Source organism: Aptenodytes forsteri, unplaced genomic scaffold (genome assembly GCF_000699145.1).
Source record: "Aptenodytes forsteri isolate BGI_AS27 unplaced genomic scaffold, ASM69914v1 Scaffold83, whole genome shotgun sequence".
NCBI lineage: Eukaryota > Metazoa > Chordata > Aves > Sphenisciformes > Spheniscidae > Aptenodytes > Aptenodytes forsteri.
In genome coordinates, this window is record NW_008795371.1 from 6,303,243 (window position 1) to 6,316,205 (window position 12,963).

General features: G+C 43.7%; 1 protein-coding gene across 1 annotated transcript in view; it reads left to right on the forward strand.

The window, feature by feature from the left end:
- Positions 1-12,729, forward strand: part of DPP8 (dipeptidyl peptidase 8) — a 32,317-nt gene extending 19,588 nt beyond the window's left edge. Inside the window, exons 13-20 of the mRNA XM_009280421.2 lie at positions 637-789; positions 1,431-1,566; positions 2,361-2,506; positions 3,385-3,531; positions 4,316-4,468; positions 6,565-6,707; positions 7,446-7,557; positions 8,164-12,729. Of these exons, the coding sequence (XP_009278696.1) occupies positions 637-789; positions 1,431-1,566; positions 2,361-2,506; positions 3,385-3,531; positions 4,316-4,468; positions 6,565-6,707; positions 7,446-7,557; positions 8,164-8,286 (1,113 nt within the window). The 3' untranslated portion in view covers positions 8,287-12,729. The remainder of the gene's footprint in view (positions 1-636; positions 790-1,430; positions 1,567-2,360; positions 2,507-3,384; positions 3,532-4,315; positions 4,469-6,564; positions 6,708-7,445; positions 7,558-8,163) is intronic.
- Positions 12,730-12,963: the final 234 nt, after the last annotated feature.

Here is a 12,963-nt window from a genome sequence, read left to right on the forward strand (position 1 = left end):
TCAGCCTGGAGAAGAGAAGGCTCCAGGGAGACCTTCTTGCAGCCTATCAGTACTTCAAGGGGGCTTATAAAAAAGATGGCGGCAAACTTTTTAGCAGGGCCTGTTGCAATAGGACAAGGGGGAATGGTTTTAAACTGAAAGAGGGTAGATTTAGACTAGATAAGATGGAAGAAATTTTTTACGCTGAGGGTGGTGAAGCACTGGCACAGGTTGCCCAGGGAGGTGGTGGATGCCCCATGCCTGGAAACATTCAAGGTCAGGTTGGAGGGGGCTCTGAGCAGCCTGATCTAGTTGAAGATGTCCCTGCTTATTGCATGGGGGTTGGACTAGATGACCTTTAAAGGTCCCTTCCAACCCAAACTATTCTATGATTCTATTTAACACGGCAAACAGTAGGGGAGACTGGGAAAAGTAAAGGACCTGCATGAGAGAGCTGAGCAACAAGGTGTGAAGCGCAAACCATAACTGACAGAGTTGTGGACAGTAAGAATAATGATTTGGCTTATTCCTTACAGATTGTTGGGCTATAACTCAGCTTTATGGAAGTGGGGCGGGGAGGAGACTTGGAGGCAGTAGAACTGGGTATTGTTTTGGCAAGAAACAATATTGAGGGATGTGTTGTTTTGGTTTTGACAGATCTATGTTGATGAAGCCAAAAAAGTGGTGTATTTTCAAGGCACAAAAGACTCACCTTTAGAGCATCACTTGTACGTTGTTAACTACGAGAATCCTGGAGAAGTAAAGCGGCTGACAGAACGTGGTTACTCTCACGCCTGCTGTGTCAGCCAGGTACCTGTTTGCCTGTGAGGCCCTGTATAGGCAGGGCTGGCTGGGTGTGCTGTGGCTTATTGGCAGTCTTGTCCTTCATCAATCAGCAGACAAAGCTGTATTTGAATATAACAAAAATAGATTTTACACTCTGTTGTGTGCTCCTGTATGTTGTACAGTGAGTGCATAAACCCACCCTGGAAACCAGATTTGACCTCCCAGTTCAGGTGCTCTTCAGCTCACCTCAGGCAAAAGGAGCCAGGATGAATTGTTTGAAACTGTTTGAGCTTGGCTCTTTTTGCCTGAAGTAGGCTATAGAGCAATTGCCAGAGATGAGCCTGTGGCAGCGTTGGGTGGGGTTCCAGGCATCTGGCGCAGTAGCCCATTCAGCTGGGAATGCTTTACCCAGAAGAGGATTTGTGACAAGGTCCTCATGCCACTGTTGGTTTTGCAGGTGTATTTTTGGCTTTGGAATGTTAATATCTGAGTCTTGCTAGGGACTGTAGCTTCTCAGAATCTATCTGCTATCAAAAGAGCCCAGACTTCCTGATTTAATTTGGTCCATAAACATCTTCTGAAAGATCTAAATGCAGAAAAAAGTGATCACTTTTGCTTGTGCCTCTGCACTGAGGAGTTCAAGATAATGTTCTTTTTCTCCCTAGGATTGTGACATGTTCATCAGCAAGTACAGTAATCAGAAGAACCCACACTGTGTGTCACTTTACCGTCTGACAGGACCTGAAGATGATGCAGCTCATAGGACAAAGGAATTCTGGGCTACCATTTTAGATTCAGCAGGTAACAGCATGGATAAGGAACAGGAAAAGGACAACCAGGATCACAGAATGAAAGATATCCCAGAATATGCTTGCTTGAGATTTGCTGTTCTGGGTGACTAGACTTGTCTCTGAAACTCATGCTTGTGTGAGGAGTTCTTGGAAGTACCTGAGTGACATTTTCACCTCAGCAACGAATGGGTATAAACTGGCCATGAAGGAATTTAGAGTGGAAATTACTAAGTTTCTGCCGCTAGAGCCAGTAGAAACTGTAGAAAGCCAGTTTTAGCATCGGGGGAGGGGTTTAAGTGCAGTCATTTACTCTGTGCTATATGCCTGCTAATGAGCATATATAATGCTCTGGGCCTCTGGGGGAGGGCCATACACTCTGTAAATAGTTGTGTGCTGCTTCCTACTCACGTCTTCGTGAGACAGCTCTTGGGCTTTTATTTTTCCATTTTGTTTCTATTCCCTTTCATCTTTCCTTCCCCAAGGCATACTCTATATCCTATGCTTTCCATGTATTAATGCAGTGAGTCCGAAGTGGGGTTAGGAAGGGATGGGATACCTGTAATGGCTGTGTCAGGGGAGAAGAGTTACTACTGTTCAGAGGAGAGCAGGGATGGGAATGTGATAGGACTGAGAAGGCTCCCCTAGGACCGGGGCATTCCCAGTCTCTGCCTGGTGCCAGTCACATCCACTGGAAAGTGTGGGAGAGCTCCATTGGGATTGGGGCAGGGCTGGAGCAGAGCTGCGTTATTCATCCATTAATGAATGAATCCAGTTAAACCAGACTCTCTGTCCCTCCTGTGGCAGGCCCTCTTCCTGATTATGTTCCCCCAGAAGTGTTCTCCTTCGAGAGCTCCACAGGGTTTACGCTCTATGGGATGATGTACAAACCTCACAATCTGCAACCTGGAAAGAAGTACCCCACTGTGCTCTTCATCTATGGAGGGCCACAGGTGAGTGTGGCATGTTGGTGTGGCCAGCAGTGGGGCGGGCTGGCCTGGATCACTCCACTGTTGTCCTGTATGAACAGTTCCTGCTCCGTGCTGAGGATAGCGTGCAGTTTTTTGCCTGCTTGGTGACTAGCTGCTTGGCCAAAGGTGCTGTAAGCGGTCATGATTTCCAGATCATAGATCGAGGCACTGCCACTTGTCTGAGAACAGGTATGGAGTAGCAGAGCTGGAACTGGGATAAAGGGGAGTGCAGGTAGTCCCAGTTCTATCTCCCCCTCCTCCATAGGGGCTCCTGTTCTTTGTTTCCACTTCCCCCACGTGTATGTGAGGGGAGCTCTCTGTTAGCACTGACCATTGAGCACTGTGTGTGCTTAGGAGAGCTTGCTCCCCAGTCCTCCTTTTCCCACTGATGAAGAGGAGAAGGTGAGCCCCTTAGCCCTGCTTTGGTTCCCCCAACTCTACTGTGCCCTGCTATGGTCCAAGGCAGCTGGAGTGAGACTTGGTGAAGGGAAAGATTTTCTCCTGGGGAAGAACAGAGGGAGTGGAGAGCAGAGCTGCAGGCTCAGGCTTGGGTTGTGCTGTCAGCAGCTGCCCCTCTTGCTCTATGCCCATTGGTGCTGCAGTGGAGCTCAGTTCACCTCTTCATATCTGTGACACAGAATGGCTTGTTACTGAGGGAAGAGAGTTTATTTCACAGCAGACCACAAGCAGGGAGAGTGAATCCTGCAGCAGGGAGTAGGGATCTTGAAAACTTTACATTATAAAAATGTATAAAACATTTAAAGGAAGGTAAATATAAATAAAATCTGAAATTGGATTAAGAGGTGACCTCTGGATTCCATTACATATGTGGTTGTGTTACTGCTCTTCTTCTATTCCAGGTACAGCTAGTGAACAATCGGTTTAAAGGAATCAAGTATTTCCGTTTGAACACTTTGGCATCTTTAGGCTACGTCGTTGTTGTCATTGACAACAGGGGGTCCTGCCACCGAGGGCTGAAGTTTGAAGGAGCCTTTAAATACAAAATGGTAAGTGGAGCTCTGAGTCTGGCTCTTCATTTTCAGCCAGAGGCAGGTTTGAGTCCCAGTGTTATCTGAGCTGAAGCACTGATTTGGCACAGATGCCCAGCATTGCCTGTGCGATGCTGCCTAGGTTTGGGGAGGGGAACTGTGTATAGTTGAGCACTGTGGATTTGAGGGAGGAAAGGTGCTCAATGTGGGAAAGATTTTATGTCAGGGTTTGAGGTTGCGAACCAACGCCAGCTTGGCAGGCATAACGCGAGGTGGTTCATAAGGGGGTCTCTGACTTCCACCAGATATGCTTTGCTGCTCACATGAAGCAGGATAGTTTCATTACAGCGTGGGTTACTATTTAGGGCAGTTCCTGTGTCAGGCTGGAGAGGGTGAGTGTGTTTGGCTGTGTGTACAGGCAGGGAGGGCCTGTGCCAGGCTCTGCTGGCTTTGTAGTGTAGCTCGCTGTGTGTTGGGAATGGCATTTTCATGCACAGAGCTAGAATGCAGCCTTGCTTTTGTAACAGCAAAAAGCGAAAACACTGAAAGATCTTAATTGTCCCCAAGCAAGGAGACAAATGAAGAAAAGGATAGTTAAAGAGGTGGGTTAGCATGTATTTATTGTCTTACGGGGGAAAGGGGTCATCTTCTGTAACAAGCCTAGCACAGTGGAGTACTGGTGTGGGGTTGGGTGCTGCACAGACAGAAGCAGCAAAGGTCTGAAGGTGGTTACCTTTGGAAATCCTGAGAATGTAACTTTTGCTGGAACTAATAAAACTTACCTCTTTCTCTCCCCTCCCAGGGACAAATAGAAATTGATGACCAGGTGGAAGGGCTGCAGTATTTAGCATCGCAGTATGACTTCATTGATCTGGATCGTGTTGGCATTCATGGCTGGTCCTATGGAGGCTACCTCTCTCTTATGGCTTTAATGCAGAGGTCAGATATCTTCAGGGTATGTTCATACATCGAGTACTTATTCTGGTGGTGCAGACAGAATTTTTCCCTTAATTGTGTAACCTCCCACGGGTGTTCACAGCACAGGCTTTTGAGCTTGCTCTAGACAAGTGAGGACACAGCGCTCTGGCTGTTTTCTTCAAGACTCTTCTATTTGGGTGACTTCAGAGAGAAGTTGCTTTTCTAGCAAACATTTCTTCCACAGTATTTCTAATTAGGCTTCCAGGCTTTGATTATTTTTTTGATACTTCACAGATGACAGATCTGAAAATCTATTCACTCTTTAAGGCTAGTGCCTGCTAACAAGCCACAGTACCTTTTAAAACCAGCAGTCAGCAGGTGTTGCAAGAGCAGTTATAAGTTATTGTGTGACCTTGGGTTGTCTCTTCAGTTCTCTCCACTTGTGTTTCTGTGTGAAGCATGGGGATGAGATGCTCTTCCTCCGTAAGCCTATTGTCACTGTTAGGCTTTGGGAGGTGTCTGGTACTGGTATTCAAATTGAGTCTGTACTGGTACAGCTATGGGACTCAGCTTTCCAGAGACAGTGATACCAGTACAGCCCCAATACTGACAGAGATGCCTCAAATCAGAAAATTGCATTTGTGGAATTAAGTGCTGCACTTTCCTACCTCTCCACAGAAATTTGCAGCTTTTCTCCCCAGGAGAGTGTGGTGGTCTTATTTGAGTGTAACCACCCCAAGGAGCATGGTGTGACCGCACCATCACTGTGCTTGCTTCCCCCAGCTCCAAATGAGCCAGACATAATCTTGACCTGATGTGAAGGTGTGGTGTTGTCCATGACGCTTCCTGCATTAATGCAAGCAGGGTGCTTTTGGGCAGAACATGCTTGCCATCCAAGAAGCCTGGCATGTAAGAGGAGTGTGGGGCTGTTCAGGTAGGCCAATTTTACTGGAATATCTGAGAGTCTGTTCTCATGAGCTGGGGTGAGGAGGAACAACTGGTCACCCTGTTCAGCTGAGCACAGAAGGATATTCCCTCTCTGGAACTGTGTAAGAGAGCTTTAAACTGTTGGACTCTTGAGCTTGCAATAACTTAACTGTGCTGGTATAGCTATACCAATCTAAGGTCACCTATGCTGAAGGTACCTTATATAGTCTCAGCTGCTGCTCACTTTGTGTCAGCCAAGCTCTTTGTCCTGTGAACCAACTAAGAGAAATGATCCTGCTGAAAAACGACACCTCCTTCTTTTCCTCCTCCCCTCTTTCCTGCCCTGGGAGAATAGTTTCTTTGCAGACTGATCTATTCCCAGATCACATTGCCCATGCTAGCAGCATGTTCTGAAGCAGCCAGGAGGGCAACCTGGGGACAGGGAGAGGTACTGAAAAGAGGTGGTTCTGATTACGTGACTTTAGACAGCTATAGTAAATGGCCAGACTGCTGTTGGGCAAGTCTCAGAGGTAGAGATGTGGTAAGAGCTGGATATTGCTCTTGGGATGTGTTTTGTTCTTTGTGGCTGCTCTTGCTTTGTCTAAGTCCAACCTGAGTATTCCTGGGAGGTTTAATAATTACTTGTCTCAAGTCCTTAAGGATTGTTATATTTTTACTTTTATTAAAATACCTGCCTTGCAAAGGGTTGTTTTTTTTTCTCGTCGGTCTTTTTTTTCACAAGCCTCTCTGCAAGCTGGTGGTAGCTATGCAAGGTAGTTTGCTGCGTCCTAGGGAGCTGTCGATCCCAGTTTCTGTTAGACATTTGAATGAACAAAGGTTTTGCAACCCGAAAGCAGAGCACTCTGCATTTTGGACAAAATCCACTTCCCTCAGCAGGCCTTGGAGGTGATATGTTTAGTGTTGCTTCTGATTTGTCTGTAGGATCTTCCTTGTTTTCAGCAGCTGCCTGTTTTTCAGCACATGTAGGTCATAGCTGAGCTGTGCTAATATGTATGAACTGTGGGAGGGAGAGTGAGGATTGCTTTTCTTTTTCCACTGCAGGCTGTGGATTGTAAACTTATCAGTGTGTTTTGGGCAATTATAGTTGCACTGGGATAGAGTTGTGGGAGGGAGGGACATCCCCAGATCAGGGGGTCAGGTGTTGTCATTCCCCTCCTGATGCTGAGAGCCCTGTTGAACTTGCAGGTTGCCATTGCTGGAGCACCTGTCACGCTGTGGATTTTCTATGACACTGGTTACACAGAGCGTTACATGGGCCACCCGGATCACAACGAGCAGGGGTATTACCTAGGTTCGGTGGCCATGCAAGCTGAGAAGTTTCCTTCTGAGTAAGTTTGGTTCTGGCTCTTGCCTTCTACTTTTCCTACCAGGAAAGTTCAAGCCCTGTGGACACATTTTTATCTCCCTCTTCTTGGCAATTGAATTCTGGAATCACAAATGCTAGTATTAAATAATAATTTAAAAAAAAAAAAAGACCAAAACCCAACACTAATAAACTTAATAGACTTGAATGAACATTTGCATAATTACAGGCCATTCCATGTAATCCCTTTTATCCTAGCTGTAATTAAAGACTGTCTTTTATGTCTAAAGAAATGACAAACATATCTTCAATTATATGATTAGCACTTTAGAGCCGCATTAAGCTAGACAAAAATTACTTGATCAGAATGCTTTCTGCATGCTCTAAGGCTGTATCAGCACAGCGCTGTCTGCAGAGCAAGCTGAGACCATGGGCTTTCTTGCCAAAGAGCTGAAAATCAGCAGATTCTGAGCAAGTGTTAAGCCATTGTATTGTCCAAGCTAGGAAGTACTTCTGAGAATAAAGAAGATATACAGATGAAAGGCCTGACCATGATGTGCATATGCAGGAAGAACATTTAGAGGGGGAAAGAATAGGTTTGGGACACATCTCCATCCAGAGTAATTTACTATAGTGAAATCACTGTCTTCAATGCAAATATTTTTTTTCTGTTGAGTATTTTTGAAGGGATGTTTGTGGACTGTGAAATGACTGGCAGGTTCTGGGATGCTGTCTAGAAATGTTTGTCTCTTGCTTTTCTCAGACCAAACCGTTTGCTGCTGCTGCACGGATTCTTGGATGAGAATGTTCACTTTGCACACACTAGTATTTTGCTCAGCTTTTTAGTGAGAGCTGGGAAACCATATGACTTGCAGGTAAGGCCAGAACCGAGATGTAAAGGTAATGTGTCTTGTCTTTGACTGAGGAGTCCATTATTGGAACTTGTAACATGGCTGTGCTGGGCAGCTGGGAATTCTAGGGTAAAACTGTAGTATTTGAGCCTAAAATTTTTTTAAAAGGAAGATTTTATGAGTAAACAAAAAAAAAATAGGCAAATGAGCAGTTAAGAGTGGTTAAAGCTGCTCCCAAGGAGAACTGCAGTTTGGAGGCAGTACAGCAGTGTTTGTGCGGTGTGGAACAGGGTTCTGCATTTAATTAAACCCTGCTGGTTCTGTGCAGATGTAGCCCAGGTATCCCACACGATGCTGCAGAACTGGGAGCGTGCTGATTTACGTGATGGCTCTGGACACCATCTGCCTCTGTTTCAGCCAGGCTGATCACCTCCAGCACAGCAGTAGCTGGATTAGAGGGTGCAGTGGGTTGTCTCTGGGTTCAGGCAATGGAGGATGGGGTGTATTAGCTCAAGTGCAGAGTTAATGCAGGGAGATTACATAAACATTTTGAATGTGGCTCTGGGGACCGGTTTAAATGTTGGTGCCCGCAACTCTTGTGGATACTTACAACTTTATTTTACATTTTAGATCTACCCTCAGGAGAGACACAGTATAAGGGTACCCGAGTCGGGAGAGCACTATGAACTCCATCTACTATATTACCTGCAAGAGAATCTGGGCTCTCGTATTGCTGCCCTGAAGGCAATGTAATTGACCTCTGCAGAACTCTGCTCCGCTGGCTGCTTTACTGAACAAGGAGATGTAGGAAACTAGAGAAAATAGGATGGAACATTGCATTTTGGTGCCTGCCACATGTACACACACGTACACACGTACACACACACAGAGACACTTTTTTAAAAGTAAATTTGGTGCCATACAGGAAATTAAAGTATGGTGACCTAATAACTTCAAAGCTTAGGATGTAAATAAAATCAAATGTCTGTGGTATAATGCAGTACCATGGGTGTTCTCTTGCGGGAGGAGTTGAAACTGAAAATAACGTACTTCTACAGCACCAGATCTTCACTTTTTAAAAGCATTATGACATAATTGATGTATTTTTACAGTGTGTTCCTTGGTATCTTATTAAATAATACTGGATGATTTACTCACTACACAGCAAGAGTTTACCTGAATGGTTACAACTTGTATTACATTTTAAATGCTATCATATAGCTTTTATGCTTCATGAAAGGGATGTGTCTCACTTCTTAGAAGCTGGTCACAAGTTAGACACATCACCTATCTAGATGTTAATTGTTTTTTAAGAAGAAAGACTTTTAAGCTGCCTCCTAAAGAATTTAAATTTGGGATTCAGTTCAGTTGATGCCAGGTTCTTTTCAATTATTTCTTCTCTCCAAAGGACAAATCATACTCTTTTTTTTCTTTCAGCAGCTTGAGATCCTATCCTGATTGTACTTGGTTTCAGTGGGGAAGTGAAATGATATGTTACTGTGATATGGGCATAATAATCTTTTATTCTGAGATGCAAACTAACTTAAGTCAAAGAGCTGAAACTTCATAAATTTTAAAACAAGCTTAAAAGTGCAGCCCATTTCTCATTGACATTCTTCCCTGATGTTCGTTCTGGAGCTGGTTTTGCAATACTGTTTTTGCCGTCACATCAGCATGATATAGGTATATGCATCCTGTTACAATTTTAAAATTCAATACTCGTAATTCAAAGGTCTGCAGAGGATTTAGTGAGGAGAGACCTTACGAACACTACATGTGAGGCAATATTGAATTTCATGCTTTATTTGAGGGACTATTTTCCAGGCTTGTACTCTGTTCAGTCCTCCATTCCTGGGTCCTTTCTAGCACTCCTGCGTAGCATGGTTATGATGCTGTATTTGAGAAACCCCTTTCTGTAGAGCTTAAGGTAACCCCGCTAAGCCTAAAGGATATGCAATCCCAGTTGTGTTTTTGCTAGTGAGGTTTTAACTAAGCAGCAGGCTTGGCTAAAAAGCATCATGAGTGTGTGAGGTCACTTTTAACTTGCAACAGGTCGTTTAAGATAGAAATCCATAGCAAAATGATTCTCTTTAATCCAGGAAATTCTCCCCTTGGGGCTTGTCTCTGAAACTCCTATAAGTTTTAATGGTTTTCTTAGAAACCTAAGAACTTCCTTTTCTTTCTGTTTTGGTGCTGGAGAGAAACAGAGCATGATTTTCTTTTCATCTTCTAAAAATCTGGAATCACTCTCAGTGTTTACGCTCTTAGTGCTCCACATGTTGTAACCTTGTATTTTCCTCGCTTTTGTACCGTTCAGCTTGATCCTGAAACTCTGGGATTTAACACAATCTGGCTGTATTGTATCGAACCGCATCGTTTCTCAGTTAGGCTGCTGGGCATATGCACCAAAGCTATCGGAGCTGGTGCAGTTACACGGTTGTAAAATCTGTGTGTGAGAATGGGATCTGTGTTTCGGGTTGCACAAAAGATAGCCAAAGCAAACAGGCATGCAGTAAATGCAAATTTCCTCCGAGGGGGGGATGTTTGGTTTGGGCTGTTTTCTGGTTTTCAGATCACAGCGATTGTAAGTGGATCAGTTAAAGTACCATTAGGAGGTCAATAACAGGCTTACGGTTTTATTTTGGGAAGGGTGTGGCAGGGAAGGAACCCAGCTCCTATAATGTCTTCTCTTAGTAGTTCATTGTTGTGACTGAAGCGAATGCAGCATCCCTATGGAGTGTGCTATAGTCAGTATTGAGATGGGTAAATGTGCTGATACATTTGAACTAGAACGACACGGCAGTGAGTAGAGACAAGTATAAGCTGTTACTATGGAATTCCATTGTGTTCCTTATGTGTTTATGTTGTATTATATATACATATATCTATATCTGTTCATATATACAGATATGTATAAAATTACACGTGGATAGTATCACCTTTTCCAAGGTTGTTTATATTTTGTTCAATATTAAATTAACTTGCTTTTTGGGGTGTTTTAGTTCTTTTTCTATAGGTGATTACCCTTGAATGTAAATGTATATGATTTTTAAGACGAAATTGATCCTTTTGTTTAAAAAACATAACAAAAATGGCCTTCATCAAACAGTGCTTTTTTGGGAACTGAAGAGCTATATGTTATGCAAGTAAACCAGGCCAGGTTTTGACTTAGCACAGGATGTGATTATAAGTGCTGACATACAACTTTTTAATAATGCATCTTTCCATTGTTTTAAATATATATATCAAAAAGCTATTAAATTACAACGTTCTTTAAGTACTCTATTTTGCAACATAAATTATGTATTTCTTTCTTTCCTACAAATTTTTTTCTTTTTACAGTAGTTAAGCACTTTAAGACCCCATGCTTTCTTATCCTGTGGAAATGCTGGGAGGATTTATCATCAGAGTTTTGTAGTTCTTGCAAAAGACGCCTGCTTGTAGGTGAAGGTGTGAGAGATGCCTTATATGAGGTCTGATCCAGCCCTACGCAGTCAATGACTAAATTCCCAGTGACGTGGGAAGAAGGGAAAAGCCCATTGCAATTGCAACTGCAGAGGTAGGAAGGTATTCGTGCTGAGGACCGTTGCATCGGTACTTTGGTGGGGAGTAGTAGCCCTGCACCTCGTATGGTGAAGTGTTGGTCCAGCACTGGACCAGAGCTGGCATGGAGTGGTGGTTTTGCCCTGCTCTGTGCCGCTGGAGTTGCCTGCTCCAGGATGAGGTCGTACCTTGCAGTCCAGGAGATGGTACTGTCACTCAAGAAGAGATTTCCAGCCTGTTTGATATTTGGGATTATACTTTGTCACTTCCTGCGTGTTAAAAAAAGTCTTGGTTAATGTGAGTTTTAAGCAGAACTAATGAGATCCTGGGGGAGCACATGCAAGGGAGGTTGTCTGTGGAGCAAAACCGTGTGAGGAGGAACCGTCCCTGTTGCTCCCAAAACAGACGTTAGTATGTCCCTTTGGGGGATCTTCTGCCTTCAGCAGAGGTCTGCTCTGTGCCCAGCAGGACACCTGCTCTGAGCAGGAGCAGGATTGAGCCTTCGTTGCATGGTGGACATTAGTTGCACAGGTGTCTTAGAGACGAATGTTTTAATTTCATATATTTTAAAAAATATATATGAAATATATATGAAATATGGGGATCTGAGCAATGAGATACTGAAGTTGAGTGTTGATGCCAGCAGTTTCTTCTCGTTTGCAGCACTTGAGGTTGGTTGTGCTTGTTTCTGGTGGAAGCACGCTCTTTTGCCCTGTTTTAAGGCAGCTTCCAGTATTTCCTCTTGAGTGTGCAATGTGCAGAGCTGTTGGGTTTCACCCTTCGCATTGGAGTTGCACCTCCTACCCCACCCCTTTGTTTTCAATTATCTCTTTTTATTCAGAACAAAGTAGAATTAGTAACTACCCAGAACTGCTTAATTTTTATAAACTCAGTTAACTTGTTTGTTAATGAAATAATGAGTTCAAAGCATAAAGTAAAGCTTTGAAAATCGACTAACTTCACTATATTAGAATGGAAAATGCATTCCCTACTTACTAGTGGCATTTGGGAATAGGCTATGGAAATACTTTCTGAGCGGGATGGTGTAGTAATGCTTTAACCCTGGAGCGCTGTATGTCTGAGCCTGTGTGGCGAATTACAGAGAATTCACAAACCCTGAGCCCGGGGGTCCCAACCCTTACTCCCTACCAGGAGAAGTGGGTTGTGTTTCTGCTGTGTGTGTCTGTGTGTAAGGCAGGCTGTTTTGCTGCTGGCGTGACGCTCAACTTTTGATGAGGCAATAATAGAGTATAAATAAATGAAATAATCAGCCAGGTTAGGACACTGCCTTGAATTGCCTGTTTACTTGAGTACCAGAACCCTGTAAAGACTTTTTGTGTGCCCCTCACAGTTCTCTGGGCCGCTCCTTTGGAAGGGGAAGAGAGATCTTCATGTGGTTTTTACTTGGCTGTTCTGCACAGTAGAAGTTCAGGTGTTTAATTTTAGAACATGAAGTGCCTGCTGTTTGCGTTAACAAAATTGCATGTCTCACTCCAGTGGGTTTATTGGTCTCCCTCCCTCCCCCACCTTTCTAGCTACATGGCTTTTAATCATGTAAAGTGGAGACATTAGTTTTGCTGCGTTTTATTACAAAACCTTTGTTGCAATAAAGATGCTGCTAAATAAATTGAATTAAATGGTTTTTTTCCCCCTTATTTTCAACTGTCTTCTTGATTTAGTAGAGTTTGTTTGTAATTAAATCTCTTCTCTCATTGCACTGTGGAAAGCAGCAATGATGGAAAATGTGTGTGTGCGTTTTATGTACATGTTGGGTGTTTAGTAAAAGCATCTGCGATTTTTCCTGCCCCTTGTGGTTAGGTAGATTGATACAAACAGAAAGATCAGGCATTTGCTTGGCATAACTACGTTCCCCCTCCTAAATGTTTC